The sequence below is a fragment of the Grammomys surdaster genome, unplaced genomic scaffold (genome assembly GCF_004785775.1).
Source record: "Grammomys surdaster isolate TR1022 unplaced genomic scaffold, NIH_TR_1.0 196, whole genome shotgun sequence".
In the NCBI taxonomy this organism is placed as follows: domain Eukaryota; kingdom Metazoa; phylum Chordata; class Mammalia; order Rodentia; family Muridae; genus Grammomys; species Grammomys surdaster.
Genome location: NW_021604641.1, coordinates 3,807,202 through 3,830,123, shown reverse-complemented (window position 1 = coordinate 3,830,123; position 22,922 = coordinate 3,807,202). Strand labels below are relative to the sequence as shown.

The following is a 22,922-nucleotide window of genomic DNA, read 5'->3' as shown; positions in this document are numbered from 1 at the left end:
TTGAGTATAGATTGTATATAATCAGAAACAAGATCCTTAATCAAACCTAATTGCTCCAAAACTTTGAGAACCAAAGCCCACTCCCATATATAACATGTCATTCAAAGGCCCCATAAAGAATCCCTTAGGAAGGAAGTTGTAAATGTGAAGCTCTAGTCAATGGTGCAGATTTTATTGTTTTCAAATATTTTCAGAGGTTGGAATTATAGAAATGTGTTTCTTAAAAATTATTAAAATACTTGTGTTCCATTGTGCCTGACTTAAAGAGCATTATGTATTCCTGACTTTTCAGGTTTCCCAAAAGAATAAAACCTTCAAGTCAAGAACCCTTACCCAGCAAATACTCCCACACACATTAATTCCCCAATTCATCTCTGTTCTTTTTCTCAACCTTCTAAAGAGTATGTTAAGGTAAATTTTCAGTTGCTACCAACAGTTTTTCCTACTTTAAAGAATAATACCTTTAAATATTCTGGATTAAATACTGAGAACAGAAAAAGAAATCATAAGCAAAGCAAATGAAATAATAAAATTTTGAGTAGAGATTATAGTAATATGCCCTGAGTCTTTTATAACTTCGGTAAGCACACCAAGATAAAGAAGGCAAAGGGATGAAAATGGATAAAGGGTCAGTGTACATTCAGTACCAGCTTTGAAAACTACATGAGCAACCGAAATTACTTAATTATATTTTTGTTTTAAAAAATTAAGTGTTCTGTTTTGTTCATAGAGAACTCAATTTGTTAACATAAAGTACACATAAAGAAATATTAGATATAATGGTTTTGGAAATTGAGACATTTGTGTTGGAGGAAAAGAATCTCCCTACTTCACCTCACAGAGGCAGCTGCCTCTCTGTCTTTGCATAAAGGTTGGCCATGAAGGAAATTACATTGCTTTGCATGGCATCTGCTCAGGGAATGATATTATCTCAGATTTGTTTTTCAGAAAACGGAAACCTGTTGCATTATTTGGGTGTGGTCTTCAGCAAGGGAAGAGAGGGTGCTAGATGCACAGTTAAGAATCTATTGTAAAAATGTTAGGCAGGGATTTTACTCTGCTAAAGTCAAAGTGAAATAAGTCATGAAATATGAAAATAAATAGAATATGTCAGAAGGGAGGAAAGGGGAGAAAGTGACTCCCAGACCCTTGCTCAGAATACTGAGTAGATGAGGAAAAACAATAGCTGAAAAATGCTAAATAAATAGATGCCATAGTCAAAAGACAAGTAACAAAAGGAAATTACCATTATAAAAGCCAACTCTGTGTACAATGAATACATGCAAAGTTAGCCTAGGGGAGCTTCTTAGATAGATGGCAAGCTTGATGAGGAAATTAAAGTGCAGAGCCAGTGAAAGTTTTGAAGAATGCTACAAAGAAAAAAATTATCAAGAGTAGCATTTGAGAAACACGGGAAGACAGTACTATCAGCATTCAAGGGAACAAATTCAGTAAAAATTACTTAAGTACTGAGACTACCCGTAAGAAAAACATTCATTCAAAGGGAAAAAAGATGAAGATATGAGTCAGAAAAGTATATAATCAAGAGATTCTTCACTATAATATTTATTAGAGAGATTATAGCACTATACTAAAGACTTTATTTTAAAATAGGCTAGACTTTATTTAAAAATAGGTTCCTGTAAACAATGACACTAGTATTTAATAATCAAAAAGAGGCCATTAATTTGAGAAGGAGTGATTATGGATCATGGCAGAGTTTGGAGGAAGACAGGAAAATGAGAAGGTGATTAGTGTGTTCATATGATGCTTTGCTGTTCATCCTTATCAAAACTGTAATCAATGAACCAAATATAGATCTAAGTACAAATAGAAATATTACATAAGTTGGTTATAAACTATTTCTACAGACACGAGTATAGTGACTGAATAGATGGCTCAGTCAATTAGTAATATTGCAGTAAAGGCACAGAACCAGAGTTCACATCCCCAGCACTCACAGAAAAAGTCAGGCATGATTATACAAACCATAGCATTGGAGGACAGGGACAGAGAGTTCCTTAGAGCTAGCTGGCCAGAAAGAGTAGGCAACATCATTAATTCTAGACCCTTTTTTTATTTTTATTTTTTAGATCAAACCATAATTTTTACTTATTCACACAGGGGTTAAAAACACAAAAATGCAGGACATGGGGAAGGGAGCATGGACACTGGAACGTGGGTGTCCGGGGGAGTACAAATATCTTTCAGAACAGGGTATTGGCTGGGTGAAGGTTCAGGGGACAGGTCACTATGACTCTGCCTATGATTCTCTTGTCCTTATCTAAGTTGGTATTATTCGCCAAAGCTACCTATTTACAAGGTCTATGACTACTCAGGCTGGTAAATTTCCACAAAAGCTGCCTGTTTACAATAGCTTATAGCCATGACAACAAGTCTTGGGTCTCTGTGGAAAAACATTAAAATAGACCCTTTTTCTAGACAATAAAAGATAGAGGAAAAAAGAGTCAACAGGGAGAGGGGGAGGGGGAGGGGGAGAAGGAGGGGGAGAGGGAGGGGGAGAGGGAGGGGGAGGGGAAAGGGGAGGGAGAGGGAGACAGAGAAAGAGGTATTCAGTGCACATAAGTATACACACACACTCATACACACACACATGCACACCACAAAGAAAATCAAAGGGAAAAAATAGCTTTGTTTAATATGAGATGATCAATTAGTATTGTCAGGACATCAATTATAGTTCCATTTTGGTTAAAATAAAGTTAGTCAAGTCATGGAAACATGAAAAATCCTATAAGATACTAACAGAACGTTCTTATTACGTGAGTTTTTATTTGGGGTTAATTATTGTTTAACATTTGAGCATGATTTCTCCTTTTCTGAGAATTGTTGTGAAGATTTATTTCACATAAGGGTTAGGCTGTCCCTGCTGTGTTTAACTGAGATTTTTTTGTTACACTAGTTATAGAGCTGAATTGAGAGTCAGAAACAAGACTCTTTTTCCCTAAAGAATAGTATTTCACCTCAATGTGTGTTTCTTGTGGGAAAATATGAATAATGACTACATTGTACCTAGAAATCTAATCATAACAAAATAGCAATATTATGTATATATATATGTATATATATATATATATATATTGACATTTTTACATTGAAAAAATCCATATCCATAGACGCTTATATTGGTTTAATGTACTTTTATATATTTCGCATCTTTTCTAACGCTAATATTTAAAATAAGCTAAATTATACCTTGCTAAAGGCAAGCACACAAAATTTATTACATGTCAACAAATATCTTCATTGCACAGAAAATCATTCAAAAATTAGATGTAAACAATAGGAAACTGATATGTCTAAGATGCACAGGAAGTTAAGACTTCTTTATTGATGATAAAGACTTAATGGTGAAAATTTGAACTTAGCATCTTTGTATTCCTTTTGTTTGAGGTAGTGTTTTACTACGTAGATCTGGCTGACCTAGATCTCTATATGTAGACCAGACTGACCTGCGACTCACAAAAATCTGTTTGCCTTTCCTAAAATTACCTCTCTCTGCCTTTAATTATACTGATGTGAGGATGGAAATAATCTAAAATAAATATCTCGCCATTCAAATTTTAGTCTACTTTGCTATGACTAACGTGAGCAAATAGATCCTAAAGGAAGAATATGACTCTCTTAAAGTTATTATGTTAAAAGGAGTAATGCTTTATATGAGACACTTACAATATTTGAAACATTACAGAGATAAAATATGGTGATTCCATGACTAATAATTAATACATCTAAATATGGATTCTGCAGTTACTGCATCTGAGTACCAAGTTGATGGAATGATTATTGACTTTATTGATTCACAAGTCTGGATAGTCTCTTCGTTACTGGAATGTGAAAATGCTAAATATGGTATTATAGTAATGAGATGTCGCTTAGTATTATATCACTTGGAGGAGTGGAGTTATTTTAAAATATTTTAATATTTATGAGTAAAACAAAGATGGACAATCCTGTGTTACTGAACACAACATAAAATAACAACTTCAACATAGATTCTCCAGATGATTACAAGGTTTATCTTCTAATTGTAAGTGAGTTTTTTACCTAAGCATGTGAACATTTTCACATGTAAAAGAAGCATAAGTAATGATATTTACTTAAAATTTATTTTATGGTATTGACGTGATGATGATAAGTGATTTCACAAATTGAAAACCAGTAGTTTCTTGATGCTTAAGATGCACTGACGTGTTTTGCATTTACAATATGCTCAATATTCCCCCTGTGAGTCTAGATCATGTTGTTGTTGATATAGAGTCACTCTATGCAGTTTAGACTAGCCTGCTGTGATCCTGTTGCCTTAGCTTTTCAAGTGTCAGGGTTACATACTGCCTGTCCCTTAGACTTTAGAAGTAGTCTCGCCATGTATACCCCCATCACATATGTCAAGAGAGAACTGAATTATATTAGCCACTTTCTTAGAGTAAGTGAATAAGCCAATAAACTAGCACATATATCTACATATTTCAAACATGCTTATGAAGTCCAAAGAGTCCTTCAAAAAGTCCTAGCCAACTCTCAAAATCCCTCAGTTGCCTGTAGTTCTTTGTGTAAGCTTGAGGCTGTGTGGGCTTTTCCTCTCTAATTTTGGTATGTCTATTGGCATCATGCTTGTTCAGACCATATTTAGATAGTCATGTTGATGTGGCTTTGTAGCTGTAGCTTGACACATAAATAGGAGACCCAATCTCACAGACAACTCCTTGATCTTCGGGATCTTACAGGAAGCCAGAATGGATGAATGGGAAGAGAAATAAGACGTAAGTATGGGAAGCAAAATATGACATAAATATAGTGGATGAAAGGGGAGAAAAATATGATGTAATTATATTATAGTTTCAAAAAGATAAGAATAACAAAGTCTTGGCCAGCTCCAATTCTTGCTAATTTGGTTCTGCCTTATGTTATATTTAGAGACCGGAATAGAACAAATTCTGTCTTCTGACAATTATCAGTAACTATATGATGATATTTTCAAAATAGTAATCAATTATTTCTTCAAACATAGCAAAAGAATCTCATTACACATATACCTTTAAATGTAAATTTTTTTTTACCTAATTGTTGATTTGCTTAAGAAGCTGCTAAGAGTGTAAACCAGATCTCACAAAGCAGCTCTTAATGCAGAGCTATGGATAGGGGGTTAATAAAAAACAATTACAAAAGAAATCAACATGACGAGAGCTTAAAAAAACAACACCAGATTACTATAAAAATTAACACAGATAGTAAAAAAAAAAAAAAAGCTTCCTTGCAACAAGTGTGTTTTACAATGCCACAGATCACATAACCTCAAGAAAGCAGGAAAGTATAAGGCCAAAAATCCTGTGTTTAAACAAATATGTATGAAATGAAAAATTACTACATTTTACAAAAGAAACAGAAAGCATTCTTAAAAGAGTTTGCCATCTGGAAGGCAAAGGCTTATTAAATAATTAATCGAGCATTTGATAAATATAGAAAGTTTGCTATACCCCGTCACATGCATAAAAAGATTAGGGAAAAATGCTATAATGCCAAAAAACTTGAGGCTCTGCAATCAGCATCTCAAGCAATTAAAAATATTTACCATTTTAATTTATATTCCCAGTTTACCAATAAGATTGTCTTTATTTCAAGGACTAAAATCCAATTAGTTGGAATTAGGAATTGTGCCCCGTATGAAAAATGAGTATAATAGCCTCTGTTTTAAAAAGAAAGGCATACTTAATATTATAGTCTTATTGACAATCACAGTTTAGTTCTAAGATATACTCACTATTTTCAAGATTGGATGTATAAGAATTAGAAATATAAAAATTAGAGATAAAACTTAATTACAGATAACATGGAATAAGTTGATTTTAAAATTTGTAATTTAAGTGCTTTATAGTTGAATGATAATTTGCTTTCATAGTTTATTGTATTTTTTAAATTAATATTTTAATTCCAAATAAGAGTCTCAATAAAACATGAACTGTATATCTCATGGAATCTTTGTCAATTAAAATCATTTTATATTAAAATTAATTTTTAGAAAATTTTAGAGAAATGTTCCTTATAACAGTACAAATCAATACAGTACTTTTAATGACCAGTTTACCAACAAGTACCAAAGTATAAAATTGTGCATAAAATTTTATCTGGTAAACTTATTTCTAGAAATTTGTGTTGACAAATATATGTGTATACTGTGAGATATCTATCAGAGTATTGTATGCAATGGTAAATTATGAGAAACATGTCAAAATTAAGTACAGAATTAATAAATTACGAAATTATTTGTAGATATTTCTACCATAATTACTCTACTTGCTAGGATAAAATTTTAGAAGCTAATATTATCATTATCTTATACTTTCACATTACAAATACGATTAAAATAAATTAACTCACTTCGTGAAAACATTATGCAGTTGGAAATTATTTCTGACAGATCAACTCTTACAGTTTTCTAGGCCATTCATTTTTTTTTCTCCTTTGAAATGACAAAGGAAAGTTGACTTCAGTCAAAATAACACACATAACTTAATCTCATAAATCACAGGTTTAATGTTACTTGTTTTCAGTAGACTTTGAAAACCTTACTACTGTCACATATAACTAGAAGTAAATTGACAACTCCTGACTAAATTCAGAGAAAATAAATACAAGTCTTCTAAAATATACAGGACTCACCTCCCTAATGTGAACATAAAATTCAAATACCTCTTCCATTTTTTCCCTTGAAGATATGTTAGCTTTACTTTGAGCAAAAAGCAACATTCCTTTGCATTTCCCAAAGCCGTTACACTGAGACTCATCGGATACCTATAACACTTGCTAAAGTTACCACTTAAATATTTCTAGATCTGTAGTGACTATTTCTTTAAAGAATGAAGTGTGGGATTTTTTAAAAATCATCTGATAATTAAGATAACAATGCAAACTTCTAGGCATGAAAAAATAAAATTATGAAGCCACACATCATTCTGGCTTAAAGAAATATCATTAACATGAATTAAACTGCTATGGCAGTTTCCTACATCTTATGAAGAAGGATGCTTTTAAATCATCACACAGTTAATATACCCCAAATCTTTGTTCTCTAATATCAATGGCTGCAGAAAAACACAGATGAGAAAAAAGAGGTCAGCACAGATAAAAAATTGAAAAGTATTAAGTCAGACCCAAAGCCCTCTATTTCCTTTTGTACATTATGAAAAAGATTAAGCATAAGAATTTATTTACTTAAACAATCATAAAATTTTATCTTGTAGCTCTCTTTGTGACAAGGCACAAGATAAGCCCTGTTTACTAAGCAAAATGAAAATATGAATTTTCATTGTAGTCTATTAAATTATATTTTATAATCCATTTTATTAATAATATAACTAAGCTGATAATTTTATTATGTATGGAGTACTGTATTAGTTGTTGAGAAGTGAATACTGTTTAATTATTTCATTAATCTGTATGGACTAAGAAAACTGAAAGTAGCAGCTGGTTAGACATCTCAGTGGTTAAGAGCACATGCTGCTCTTGCAGAGGATCTGAGTTTAGTTTGTCACACCCTTATCAAATGGCTCCAAGGGAACCAAAGCCCTCCTATGGCTTCCTTGGGTACCTACATACCCATACACATACAAACATGCACACTCACAATTAAATACACAGTCTATTTTCTTAAGATCTCAAAATGGAATGACTAAACAACCTACAGAGATGATGAAAGGTTATAGGCTGGTGTTGCTTCCAGCTCCTTTGATAAGAGTCAGAACAGCATTCAGACCAAAGTTTGAGCAAGTCCAGAAATCAGAAGATCATAGTTGGTATGGATGAGACAAATAAGAGTGAAATCAGTGTGAGGACTAATGTATAGAATTCCAGTTAACTGTGATCACCCCAGCCTCAGTTGTTTGCTTTAAGTGGGATTTACAGTGAAAAGATGAACTTTGAAGAAGGAAAATTTTAAAAAGGAACATTGAGAGATAGCCTATAAAATCAGATCAGAACCACATCTTGGAGAATTGAGAAATCATAAGAGGGTTGCATAAAATGCGCAGTCTTAGCACAGAACATGTTGGGATAGTTACTCCTTTCAGTATGACTCTCTGAAGGAGTGCAGAATGGATATGAGTGAGAACTATACAGAAAGAGAGCCTTAGTTATGATAAAACAGTGAACAGGAGTGATATTGGTAGAATTCTGATGATAGGCAAATACCAAGAATTTCTATATAAAACCTGGCAAATCACTGTCCTTCAGCACTTTTATAACTGACATTTTATATTAGAATGACTTAATGCATACTTTAAACATAAGCAAGAAGAGTAAGTTTGGGGGAAATGGAGGGAGAGAAAGAAGAAAATGATAGAAGTCTACAAACTCATTTTTAAACATGTTGGATTTCGAGAGCTCATATTTCAGATATGAGTCCTTAGGAATAAAGCAGAGGCTCATACGGGGGATTGATTGGGTGATTATGATATTATATTATATTTGTGTTCATGTATCACTAATAGGAGTTCATATTTATGTTTGATGGGTGTGACCTATCTGTGGGTGTCTAGATTACTTTAAGAAAAACTATATGATATAGTGTTCTTTTTAAAGATAGATCTGAATATAGCTTTAAGAATTTTGAACACTTGTCTATCTTTTTACATATGAATGAAAAGGCATTAATTTGCCTAGTAAAACAGATTTCTGTTTCAAATATGAGTTTAACATAACATTTATATTTTACATGCAATATGTCTGTATGTTTTACATAAGTTTAACTGAATATGTGAACAGGGCAAGACTGTAGACCAGGAGCTCAGTAAATGCTCACAGTCAATTTGGTAAAGGTGAGGTCCAAGGAGAATAAAGACGTAGAGGTTTAAACAACAATTGCTGGAATTTCAAATTGCATATTCCCAGGTGAAAACACACAACAGTCTACTAAAAGAATGTGTCTTGTGTCCAGATCAATAATTAAAAAAGGGATATAATCAAAAAATTCTAAAAAAAAAATTATGATACCAACAATAAAGATGTATAGAAAGAATGGCTTGCAGTCTTTTAGCAACATTGGGCAGAATTACCAAGGGAGCAGTTTGATCTAAAGATGATAGGGAAGGAATTGCAAAAACACAGAAATATGCACACTGCAGACACAATGCAAGTAATGGTCTCCCTGTTAAGTACTTACTCAGACTCTTTCATATATGTGTAGATAAATACACAAAAGTTATATAAAAGGTTTTAAATATATAACCATAGTCATCTACATACATATGATTCCAATAGCTGTTTGAATTTTAATAGATTAAAACTCTAAATATCTAGTGTTTTTCAAAAAGTGTATGGGAAGATGATAATATAACCATACTAGTAGAATGCTACACTGTGAAAAGTAAAAAGACTGTCCATACAGAAAACAACACCAGTTGTCTTCAGGATCATAACAGTCTTACACCACCATATTCTATGTGACACCATTTCTTAAAATTTCTTGAAAAGGCAAAATTAAAGATGATTAAAAATTAATGATTTGAGAAGATGTAGAGGTATGTCTTTAAAGACACAGCTTTAGGGATATTTCTTGAGGCAATGTAATAATCCTCTCCCCTGTTACTATGGTGGCTAAATAAATTGCCATGGTAACTGGAAAAACAGACACACATATATCAGTGTTTATTCTCTGTTTTTGCTACTGTGTATACACTTACATACAATGTGAACCACTGGGAAAAACTGATGTGGATGGAAGACCCTTTTGTCCCATTCTTCTTTCTTCCTATGAATCTAGAGTCCTCCAAAAATAAATGTGATAGTGCACTTACCTATGAACCTAGAGTCTTCCAGAAATAGATAAACAAATGTGATAGGGCACTTACCTAACTTCTATGCAACCCGGGGTTTGATCCTAGCACCACAAATATAAATGAATAATTATAAATCAAGCACACTGTTAGGAAATAATGGGGAAAAAATCAATCTGTATGATAGTAACAAACAAATCTGTATTTTTACCGAAATAATTTACAAAACATCACACTAAGAATTTCGGACACAGCAAATAAACAATAAGAAACTGGTGGATATATTGTTTAGTGATTGTTCAAGATACCATGTCATTATTATAGCATCTAGGGTAACAAATTACACACTATCACTTCCTGAGGAGCATATTTTTTAAAAACCAATTGATTGAAAATTAATGCATGTATGACATTTCTGAATTTCCTGTACCCAGTCTATAAGTCAAGCTTAAGCACCACTAACCAGAAGATTAAAAGGCCCAATAGTCAGAGGATGATAGATTCAGTGGGAGACTCACTACTGTCTGGTTCCCGGCAGTGCACTTATTTGATGACTTCCTGCCTTCTTCATAATGCTGAAAAGGGAGTTCCTTCAGCAATAATCTACAAATTAGGAGAAACCCATTTAGCCTGTCAGAAAAGTTACATGATTGAGTATCCCTAAGCAGCATGCCAGGTATTTAATCAGTTCTTTACAACAAAGGGAATAGTTCTTATTGCTTTTGCTACTCTAGAAAATTTAATTTTTATAATTATAAAGGATAAAAATGTGAAATCAAAATTATTACACAAAGAGAGATAGTTAACTGGCTGTGAAAAAAAGTATGTGAAAATAATCTTATATATTTTGGAAAAGAGTTATTTTCTGTGGAAGAAGTTTTTGGACCATTCATTTTACATTAGGGTTAGCTAATAAATTGGATAGGATAAATTATCCATTTGGGAAATATGAATTTGGTTGAAATAAAATAAAATAAGCTGTAATTTATGTCATGGCTTATATATTTTGTTTTAATATTATATAATAAAGAAATTGGAGTTGTTATCTTATAGAGTAGCAGAAGAGACCACATACAGTGCTCTAAGTATATTGGGATGTAATCCTGACTGTCAGTGTGTGTGTGTGTGTGTGTGTGTGTGTGTGTGTGTGTGTGTCTTTCTGTTTCTGTGCATTTCGATATGTGTCTGTTCCTTTAATGATGCTTTCAAATAAAAAAGAATCTAATCAGCTTCTTCTAAGTATTATTCATTGTTCATTATTAAATATATGAGTAATTGTTTAGAGAGAGTAGCTTTTTTCAATTGGTCAAAATTTCACTGCAAAAAGTTGAACCACAAGAAAGTTAACAAAGTAATTTTGGTCAAGTATGTAAACTGTCTAACTACAAACTTCTTTTAATATTATATTATTTAGTTTTATGAATATTTCCCAAGACCATAACCTTGTTTTGCATATTTTTACATTGAATATTAAGCTCTTTACCAGAGAGTTTAAAGAAAGGGAAAGTTACCTCAGGAGAACTGTTAAACAGATGCTGCATATATAAAATGGCAATGTAGACATATAAAACATGGATAGAAGGGAGTCAATTAACTGCCTGTGTGTGTGTGTGTGTGTGTGTGTGTGTGTGTGTGTGTGTGTGTGTCTGTGTGTGTGTGTCTGTGTGTGTGTGTCTGTGTGTGTGTGTCTGTGTGTGTGTGTGTGTGTGTACTTAGTATATTTAGCAACAATAAGAAAAAATTCAAATTTAGGAGTCCAGTAAAATATCAGATATTATGGGACTGTGACATTATAAAATGAAGTTAAAAGATCTTTAGTCTCCCCTTAAAGTGAAACTAGATTGTTATGTGGATAATCTTAACTTTACTAAATTCTATCACTCCAGGAATTAATTTTAAATAATTTGTATGTTTGAATCTATTAAGATCCAAATGTTATTTACCTATTTTTAAAAGGCAATGCTTTCACTTACATCAGAAATCTTGTTTCTCTTTTCTGAGGCAGATGTCTCTCGATGGTAGCACTTGGTACCCTAAGTAGACAATAGGAACATATATTCGAACATGTTAACCTGAGGTATGGCTAGATAGTAGTGTGATCTGCCAACAAGCTTACCAAGAGTTATATATCAAAATTAGCATCACATTTCTAATCAACCAATCTCAGAGACATGTTTCAGCACAATTGATATTATTCATAATATTTCTAACATTTGAGGATTGTTCCCCAAAACATCTGTGAGCCCAAACTGACTCCTTTATGAGGTGTGATTTGTGAAACAATAAGGCAGTCATCTCAAGCAAAACAGAACCAAAAATAGTATTTTCTCTGTCTCTCTGTCTCTCTGTCTCTCTGTCTCTGTCTCTCTCTGTGTCTCTGTGTCTCTGTGTCTCTCTCTCCTCTCTCTCTCTCTCTCTCTCTCTCTCTCTCATAAGACAGAAATGTAGAATTTAAAGTGTATAGTCGAAAACAAACTGCCTTTGCAGTTCTATCTGCTTTTGCAGTTCTATCATAAATCTCTACAGATCTTTATGAAAACAATCACTGCTTTTCCTTTTGTGACTTAAAAGGAGCAAAATATAAACTTACAACCACTGCCAAGGTGCTGGCCACTCCCTCAACATGCTTCAGCTTGCCTCTTTTGTTTTGTCTAATGGTCATCTTGGCAATCTAACATAATTTTTGAGCTGATTTTATTTAATCTATCTTTGTCTTCTGACATCTCTCTGATCCCCCAATCTATGAGTCACAGTCTTAAATAGAATTTCACCAACTCTGTGACTTTGTCCTTCACTGACATTTTGCTAATCTCCTGTTATCCTTGTGGCCCTGCATTAGACTTTTAATTTTTATCTTTTGTTCAATTTTCAAGAAGAAAGTAGCATGCTACTTATAAAAATAGGAAATTAAGTGGAGTTCAGTACCCCAAACCATGCTGCTATGAAGCATTAGCATGATCTCTGTGAGTACAATCGGTCTTGTTAATCCATAAACCCAAAACCACCTCTGATTCTGCTGATTCTTTATGAATTTTAAATTATTTTAATTGAACATCAATTCTTCCCCTAATCCTTCCACAATTGTCCCTGACTTTCATCCAATATTTAGCTGTGTGTCTCTACATCTGTTTCAATGAGCTGTTGGGTAGAGCTTCTCAGAGAACAGCTGTAGGTTCCGGTCTGTAAGCATAACCGAGTATCATTAGTACTATCAAGGAATGGCCCTACCCTCTCAGGGTAGGGGGAATGGAGAGAGGGACTCTAGGAAGTGGGTACCAGAGGACAGGCAGCATTTCAAATGTAAATAAGTGAGGGATGAATAAATTAATTACTTTAATTGAAAAATGCGTCTATACTAACAGATGATGTTCAGTCACACTTACCTTTATGCTCACATTTTTCCCATTCATCCCACATATACCTGAAGTATGGCAATTTCCAAAATTATCAACTTCGAATTCATCATATAAAATCTCCTGTTCCTAAGACACTTAGAGTACTGAACACTAAGAATTTTTTCACTACAATTCCTTTCTCTCTACAGAAGCTTCCAACACTTGTGAACCTTGTAATCTTCTTTTTTGTTTTGTTTTGTTTTTAATAAAACTTTATTATTTTCTTGATAGATTTATATAATTTTTTCGATCATATCCACCACTCTCCCAAGATCTCCTTATCACTTCTCTGGTTTCTTTCTTTCTTCCTTCCTTCCTTCCTTCCTTCCTTCCTTTCTTTCTTTCTTTCTTTCTTTCTTTCTTTCTTTCTTTCTTTCTTTCTATAATTTATTTATTTTTTTCAAATCATAATTTTTACTCATTCACACAGGGGTTATAAATATAAAAAGGCATAATCTTCTTTACTCTAGCATCTCAACAATGAATCCAAGTGTTTAAGTTTGGGGGAAAAGAATAAAACAATCATTCATAAATAGTAACATCAAAAAACACTGATTTATTATATAAAGCTCTCTTTTTTCTCATATCAGAAACTTGCAATGTAGGTAGTATTTAATTTCACTAAAATGAGGCTTAAAGAAGTCAAGATCAATGTGCCAAACTTTATTTATTTTTTTTTTTTTTTTTTTTGGTTTTTCGAGACAGGGTTTCTCTGCATAGTCCTGGCTGTCCTGGAACTCACTCTGTAGACCAGGCTGGCCTCGAACTCAGAAATCCGCCTGCCTCTGCCTCCCAAGTGCTGGGATTAAAGGCGTGCGCCACCACTGCCCGGCTCAAAGAAATCAATTTTTTTTTTTTTTTTTTTGGTTTTTAGAGACAGGGTTTCTCTGTATAGCCCTGGTTGTCCTGGTACTCGGTAGACCAGGCTGGCCTCGAACTCAGAAATCCGCCTGCCTCTGCCTCCCAAGTTCTGGGATTAAAGGCGTGCGCCACTACCGCCCGGCCTGTGCCAAACTTTAAAAAGTCACATTTATCTATGAAATCACTGGTCTATACTTGGAATTTTTACTTATTTTATTATACGCCTGTCTTCTTTTTATAAATTTAAGGAGCAAATTTCCCAGGCTTTATAAGACACCTATTGCTGATATAAGAAATGACCATACACTTCATGTCTTAAAACAACTTCAAGCCCAGGAAATCATAGTTCAAGTTAAACTGATTGGGTTAATTCAGACTGTTGGTATGGTAGGCAACTGATGGTCAGAGGAGAGCATCCACCCCTAACCTTTGGTTTAAGTCTAGATGCCATTTGAATTCCTTGGCTCCTAGCTGCTTCTCATACTGCTTCAATCTCATGTTTCTGAGAAGGGGAGGCAGGTAGTTGGGAAGATTTATTTGCAACATTTGATGCAAATAAATTAATTAAAAAATACAATACAAAGCAATTAAAAAATAAACTGCATTTCTATAGTTATGATTATTAAAAAGGCTAGAGAAAGAAAAAAATGTCAAGATCCCCAAACAATAAGTGAAAGAATACATGTTTATAGAAAAACAAAATCTCATGTTTCATTCACATGCATCTTTCTATTCACTGCCATTCCTCTGAAATGACTCCAGATAATTACACTGGGTTCCTTTGACATGTAAAGTAACATATTCATATTATCTAGGTAGCAGCATCCCAACACCATTAAAGAGATGGTATTCAACTTTCCATACTGAGGGAAAGCTCTGATACTGAAGTGGAAACCATTGAATAAAAACTAGTGGTGGTTAAATGTCCACTGTCTTCATTGGACAATTGCCTATAAGAATGTATTGAACACTGCCTAAAAGCACTTAACTTCCAATGAAAGTTTAATTGTTTTCCTGCTCATTTCAGTATAGATCTTCATTTTTATAAACAAAATTTATTTTTTAAAATTTTTCTGAATAACTTTCTACAGATATGATTGTAAAGAAAGGCTAGAAAAAATCATCAGGTTTCCAAAACAATACATTCTTTTTAAACAGAACTTTAGAAAGGTATTTAATTCAGAAATTTATTCTGAATAAACAGAAGCTTTTTAACGTAATGTCATAAGTAAATAGTGACTGTGATTTATAGAAGGATTTGACAAAATAATTTTATTGAACTCAAAGCATATATTTCAATTTTGTCTTAGAATTTCAATAAAAAAATAAGTATTTTCTGCCTCCTATTTCTTAAATATTTTAACTGACTTTACAAAGAAAACATCTAAAATTTAAATTTATTTTCTAATATAATGCATGTTGAAAATAAATTCAAATGTATATTATAAACTTAGTGTTGTATTATCCTTCATCAGCAGTACAAAAATCAAAACATGTTTAATGATTCAGTTTTTGCATATCATAAGAACATTACTTAATGGTGCTTGAACTAACAAAATCAATTGAGTTCATTGATGATTTCACTGCATAATAATACCATGATTGTTTAGGTCATCACTTCTACTTCCATTAGCCTCAGCACTCCAGGGTCATTCAAATACCAGGAATTTTTGTAGAGCAAGAAATAGAGATATTTCAACTCCAAGCTATTAGGATGCCTGTTTCTACTGTTGCCTTTGTTATACTGCAATCAAAACTTGACCAAGAATAGAGTTACCAAGCATCATTTACTAAAACACCAGCATCTGGGCTTTATTGTGATAAATATGTTGACATTATTATTTTAAGCATCAGTGTTGGATTAAAATATATGGGCATAAATTATATGAAACTCATAGCTTAAAATACTAGAGAAATTCATGCTATTAAGCCACCAGCAGCTGAACAAATTATAGGTAACAGAATAATGCATTTCCTAGATCATTTTTGTATATCACTAAAAATTTTAATATTAAGTGGTTGTTTGAGTGAGCTAAAAGGTAGAGCCTGCCTCACAAAATCAAAGAATAAAAGAAAATGGATGATCTTTATACAGAATACAGGCCTAAAGGTGATTTTTCAGCACATGTTATAATATTATAACAGTGAATGTTTTGAGAATAATAATTCTCATAGCAATGAATGGATAGGAAATTTTAGCAAGTAAACTAGCAGAATTATTATTCTAATGGAATAGTTTTTTTTTTTATGCCTGACTCAGAGAAATGTCACATTTATTCAAAGACTTGTGTGTTCCTTGGAAGTTAAACTGTTTTGATGAGAGAGAACGTGACAAAATGATAAAAGCTGAGACTAGCATGACTTAAAAAAATGCCAACTTGTAACCCAGGGACAGGTATTTGCATACTAATTGTAATATTCTTCTGTCATGTACCTTCAGCTTGAAGATCAGTCAGAAAGAGAAACTGCATCATCTGTGACAGCCAGACAGTGGGACGCACAATGCCAGTGAAGTGAGTTGCTCTTTAAAGCTCTTTTGATCTCAGAAGATGTATACATGAAACCCTTGGGTCTTCAGTAGTCTATAGGACTTAATACCTTCAATTTTAATAAAAATGTTAATTGTTGTCTTTCACCTTAACTTTATTTTATTTCTTGCCTTTCTCTATTCATGCTTTCCCTTCCTAAAATATGTGCACAATGCATGGCTTGCTTTTGGTTCTAAATTCTCTGTTTGCTAGATAAAAAAACATTAAAGCCTCCAGAAAGTTGACCTCTCTTTTCATCACGTTTTTCAAAGTAGTGAGTTAGAGATATAACATATATGATCTTCATAAGAAATATTCATTATCACAGTACTTATTAAGGAACTTTTACATGGATATTCAGTGCTGGGTAAGGAAGCAGCTGTCGCTTCCTCGGGCACATGAACTCCTTGCTTGAGTTTTCCATTCTCCAGCACACTGCTAATTGAGTGTGAACAGCTAAGTTGTTGGATTCCACATTTTTTAATGCAATACAACTGGTTCTAGCTGGCTCAATTAGCAAGATAACTGGTAGCTTTCACGCAGTTCCCATCTGGTCTGGCTCTTCTCTGGACATATAATATGAGTACTCCCGGCCTTGATGGCACTTGCTTAATGAAGAAAACAGACAGGAAATCAGCCAAAACCCCATGAAATACTAAGTGCAAATTTGGCTCCAGATACACAGTGAATTTTCTGGCAAACCATACACACATGGAAAGTTACTAAGATTAAAGCACCAGAAATTTATAAAGTTATCTCTCTCTCTCTCTCTCTCTCTCTCTCTCTCTCTCTCTCTCTCTCTCTCTCTCTCTCTTTCTCTCTCTCTCTCTCTCTCCATATGTGTGTGTGTGTGTGTGTGTGTGTGTGTGTGTGTATATATATATATATATATATATATACATATATATCATGCACACACATACACACAAAGGAAAAGAATCACATATACCTCCATTAAGGTTATAATTAAGACACAAATAAAATATAAAGCAGAAAAATAATAATGAAGGAATGTTATATTGACCAATTATTTCAGGTAACACAAAAGTTAAAAAATAAAATGAATGAAACCTCTTTAGTTTTAGCTGCTCATTTCTTATTCTCTAATTTTTAATTCATAGAATTTATTAATATTTCTACAATGGCATTTTATAAAACAAATGCTTGTACTTCTAATGCACATCTAACCTAAGACATTTTCTACATTTATTTTATAATTTCAAAGCTATAAGATTGTGTATTGCATAAACTTTCTGTTGAGTAATTAGTTGCTGCAATGCAACTATTGTATAAAGTATCTGGGTGATTTGTGTGACATTATACTGCAGGAAAACTACTGCACGTTTCCCAAAAGAGTGCATATGTGTTGACTTATGCTTTGTGGGAAGAAATTTGAAAAAAGTTAGGATCCTAAGCAGGCTTGTCTTTAAGTATTAACTCTACCCACTACTATCTGCATGATACTGTACAAGTCACTAGCATTTATAGTCTATTTAGTCACTGGTAACTGGTGAATTCACTACACTAATTTATTGTCACTGTTAACAGATGAAAGATATGTGATATGCTTAATGCGATCCAGAGTATATTATGAACATTCAAGGCACAGTTGTACATTTTAGAGTTCTGATAAATATTAGTTTTTATTTTGTTATGAGGTACCAAAACATGTCCTTTTAAAGAATAAAAACTCATAAGAAACCTAAATTAAACATTTTTAGTAGTAGGAAATATTATTCATTAAAATAGCTACACTCTACCTAATTTCTGGAAAGAAAGCACTCCGCTTCTTCCAGCTCTAGCAGTATAACAAATATTCAAAACTGAAGCTTGTAGGTGAAAAGCATGTCAGAAAAGTGAGCAGTCCAGGAATCTTCTAAAGCCACGGGGGTATCCCTTCTGAGAGCTGAAAAGCAGCTTACTCCTTTAGAGCAAAGTCAACATTTCCTGACGTGAATTTATAGTAGAACACTCTAGCAACTATAATTGTAGGATGTCTAATGTTCTGTGTGTATATCTACAGAATACAGAGCACTTTAAGTACAGTTCTGTAATTCAAAACAACATTCTTCCTTTAGTTCTTATCTACACTCTCACTTCCAGGCTTCTTTTCTTCCTGTTTTTCCTGTTTTTTACACAATTTTGAAAATAGGAAAGGCCATTGCTTATTGACACGCCTCCACGCTCAGACTCTTCCTGGTTCTACCTAAAGGCCCGTAGTGCAATCTTTAATGTCACTTTCCTCAAGAATGACAGTTCTTCTGTTTTGTGGTCCTCCAGGCATGTTGCCACATTCTGTCTCTGCTTCCTTTGCCCATAGCACTAAGGATGTTCCACCTGAACAATTTACCTACAATTTCTTTCTATTCTCCGGCATCCTGAAAGCCACATCTCCTTTGCTTACGTCTTATACCAACCACTGTGTAGATTTTGAGCACTAACTTCTTGGCCTACCCACATTCTTCTGGGTACTAGAAAATAACTACTTTTACTTCTTATTAAAGAACTTACATATAAACAGAGAAGTAGAGGTTTATACTAGAATGGATTTGCTATTTCTCTTTGTTTCTGATAATAACTCCTCATTTCAAAGGATATCCTGATGACCAAGCTCTTCTCTGCCCTATGCATTAGCACATACTCTGCAGAGATTTTCATATAATTTAAATATTACATCGACCACTATATTTCCATCTGCATAGACTATTTTATGCAAGTGCAATTTAAAATGACCTTTATAATAACTTTAGAATTCCAACAAAACAGTATGAGAGCCATGTAACACAACATAATCTTAGTAAAGTCACAGTTTAAACGCACAAAAGCACTTCAGTGTGAAATTATATCTAGGATTAAGACTAATAATTTATGAGCAATCAAAACTGAACAATGCAAATCTTTTTACATGTCCATTTCAATGAGAGACCACCATTGCAAAAGTCTCCTAGACTGTGCTTTCAAATGCCAGTAAGTTAAAGGAAAAGTGGACATACAAAGATCATCACTTAGAAAGGAAATTTCAGCTAGAAAATGTCAGTAAGAGAAGAGAGAAAAATGAATTCCCAGGAGACTTTCCTCAATCCTCTTATTATATGAAAATACAACTAATATTAAAACAGTGGGAGAACACAGTCAACCCTTTAAAAAGCATAGAAGAGCTGCAGTAAATTACAAACAATAAGACATAAAAGCATAATAAGCACTTCACAAAAGCATATTTAGGATTATCAATATGCAACACAAAAATATGGTATGCAATGCAATATTTATAAGGATAGCTGGAAGTGAGACCGTCTCTACTATATTGTCAATTGTTTAAATGTATGATATAGTTAGCTAACCCCTTTCTGTCTGTGCATAACTATACAATCAAACTCCTTGGCTAGGAGTGGCTTCCTCTGTAGAGGGGCTTGTTTCATCAGGATCTTTATCTGTTAAGAGGAATAATACATAGTATATTTGTATCTCACATAGTTTATATCTTAAAGCTGACTTATTATTTTATATACTATCCCCCCAATGTATACCTTCTTCAGAAAACTTCAGTCCATAAATTTTTACTGCTTGGAAAAAAATTATATCACACTCTTTTGACAGATTCCTACATTTAAGTAAACCAGTCCAGAACTAGTCTACCAGTCTAAGGAGAAATAAAATCTGATTCAGAATAGGGTAACTACAACAAAATACTAAAGTCAAACATCTTCTACATCATGACATTAGAAATCCTTAGAGTCTTTCTATACTTTCTAAATATTCATGATTATTAAACTGGTGAATTTGTGTGCTATGAAAACTTAAAAAATATTCATTCATTTTGATTACTATCAGAAGAATTTTTGAGTAGAACGTAGTGACACAAAATTAGTAATATATTCAGACAAGTTTATAATTGCTTCACAGAACCAATGTATCTCTGGTGCCATTAGTATAATGCCATCATTTACAAATATTAATACTGTTGACTAGATTGATAAATAATATCCTGACATCAAATTATATTCCACATTATGCTATTGTCAGTGTCCACATTGGAAAAACACTATGTGTTTTTTACTGACATTTTCCTGTTTCATCAATGACTCATTTTAATGATGTAATTTAAAAAATATCTTCAGCTCAAGTATTACCATAATGTATCAAAGAAAAAGATCACAATGCTATTGTCAAGGGTAGATGCTGTTTCTACAGGTCTCCAACTACGGAAACACTGGCATGGTCTGAAAATATGGACTCGCTCTTAGCTAACCAAGGTAAGATGCAAGGAAAAGTGCATTTTAAAGATGATAAACACAAATCATTAAACCTTGGAAATGACAAATATTTCAGGAAGTATGATATTGATCAGCATTTGAAGCACAAAAGTTTAAGATCTTGGTGTCGAAACAAATTTAGTTTGGCCTAAATAGGTTGGTCAGAAGTTTAAACATGAATACAATGAAAATCAAGGAAAACACTTTCCATTATTTTAGCCTATAATTACATGAATTTGGTCATTGTTTGTCATTGCTAACAAGCTGAAAGAAATATTCAAACTATCAACAACAGGAAATTAACTACTTCTTTTTCAATCTTATGAACCAAATTAGAAAGTCATTAGTATATTTAAAATAAATGGTCTTCATTTTTACTGAATAAAAAAAATATTTATTTTTTATTAATGAATATGTGTTTATGTCTAAAAGTATGGTTCAGTGTGGCAATTGTGACCAATTATATATAAAATACTTTAAAATTGACATCAATTTTTATACACAACATAGTTACAAACCTTCCCACAATTCCCATATGTCTTATAAACTATTAGGTTCAGAGTGCATCCATCCTGAGAGGAAAAAATGGGACTACAGATATTATACAGAACATATTTATAGTATCCATTGTATTATCCAAATAACATTTCTGTTTTAAACTAATAAAGTATCAGAAAAGCATAAAATAAGTAAACCAGGCACATTCTGCACAGCTTTCTGTTCATACTTACAGTTAGATTGAATTAAATGCATTATGATACTCCGAATACTTTATTTTTATTGGCTAAGTCATAAATTCATCCACCTACTATCTCAAGTACAACTAAAGACATTCATTGAAAATGCTTTGGATATGAAACAGCTCTTTCTAAGTTAGAAGGGAGACTTTCTTATGTTCTTTAGTGTGCAATCAAGGACTTAAGTCAAGTTTGATAAGTGACTCTTATTAGAATCCCTCTACCAGTTGTCATCAACATGGTTCCTCCACTGCAGAGGAAATGATTTCTGTTCAACAACCATCCAGAATAGAAGTGAGGAGGACCCTAAGATGGATAAAACTGCACTCATACAACCCTTTCTGGGCATTTACTCCCATAGAAGACCAAAGTTATAATTCATCTAAATAGTTAATTAATATGGCTTTTGTAAATCAAGATAAGTAATAACAGTATAAATTTTTTGTAAATTTACATACCTAGTAGATTAGAAAACTGCTTAAACATTTTTACTAACTTTGCCTTTATGTTGACTTGGCTTTCCTGGTAGCTTTCAATTTCTACTCCATTTAATGTCCTCTGTGACTGCGAAAAATATAAAGCCATTCCATTCTGCACAATGCCCTCAAGAATGGATTTTATTACATATAATATGCTAGTCCAGAATTATTTGAAATGTTTTCAAATTAAAATGTGTCTAGCACAGAAAAGTCAGTGAAATATTGAATAGAGGGACAGAGTTTCTTAACCTGAAAGTTAATTGTTGATTTTGCTTCTTGGGTGCAAATTAAGGTGTGGAAAGAAGCATTGTTCAGAGTAGGCCTTTCTAGAAATTGAAGAGAAGCAGAAAACAAGGCCATTTCTCAAAATGTCCATATCTGTAGGATACATTTATAAAATCCTTGAGGAGAAGAGCATGACATATCCTAGTGACACCCACAATACTATCAAGCAAGATGTATTACTTCTTTATTAATGAATACTTTATCTTATATGTTTGAACTTCAAAATTACAGAAATGTTTGAATTACTTTCAGAGAAAGTTTTACCTTTGACTACAAATTTAAAAATCTACATTTGTGACAGAGAACCTTAGTACAGAGTTAATTCAATTTTCATATGGTTAATAATAATTAATAATAACAACCACATTATCTTACATTCATTTCAAGAATTTTAATTAGTATCTGATATATTTTTATAATGAAATTTCATTTTTACATTACTTCATTTAAGAAAAATATTATGCTACTTTTATTCAGTGTTTTAGATACTCAAGATTTGTCCTAGAAAGCTATGCATTATTTTATATTTTTCTTACTAAATTTCACTTTTGTTTCCTACCTATAAAAATTTGACAGATCTCATCCCTTCCATA

At 32.8% G+C, this 22,922-nt stretch overlaps 1 protein-coding gene across 1 annotated transcript in view; it reads left to right on the top strand.

Annotated features, from left to right (window-relative positions):
* The window catches only part of Rgs21 (regulator of G protein signaling 21), a 46,155-nt gene that overhangs the window by 5,449 nt on the left and 17,784 nt on the right, over positions 1 to 22,922 (top strand). Inside the window, exons 2-3 of the mRNA XM_028769975.1 lie at positions 16,488 to 16,560; positions 20,752 to 20,828. Of these exons, the coding sequence (XP_028625808.1) occupies positions 16,550 to 16,560; positions 20,752 to 20,828 (88 nt within the window). The 5' untranslated portion in view covers positions 16,488 to 16,549. The remainder of the gene's footprint in view (positions 1 to 16,487; positions 16,561 to 20,751; positions 20,829 to 22,922) is intronic.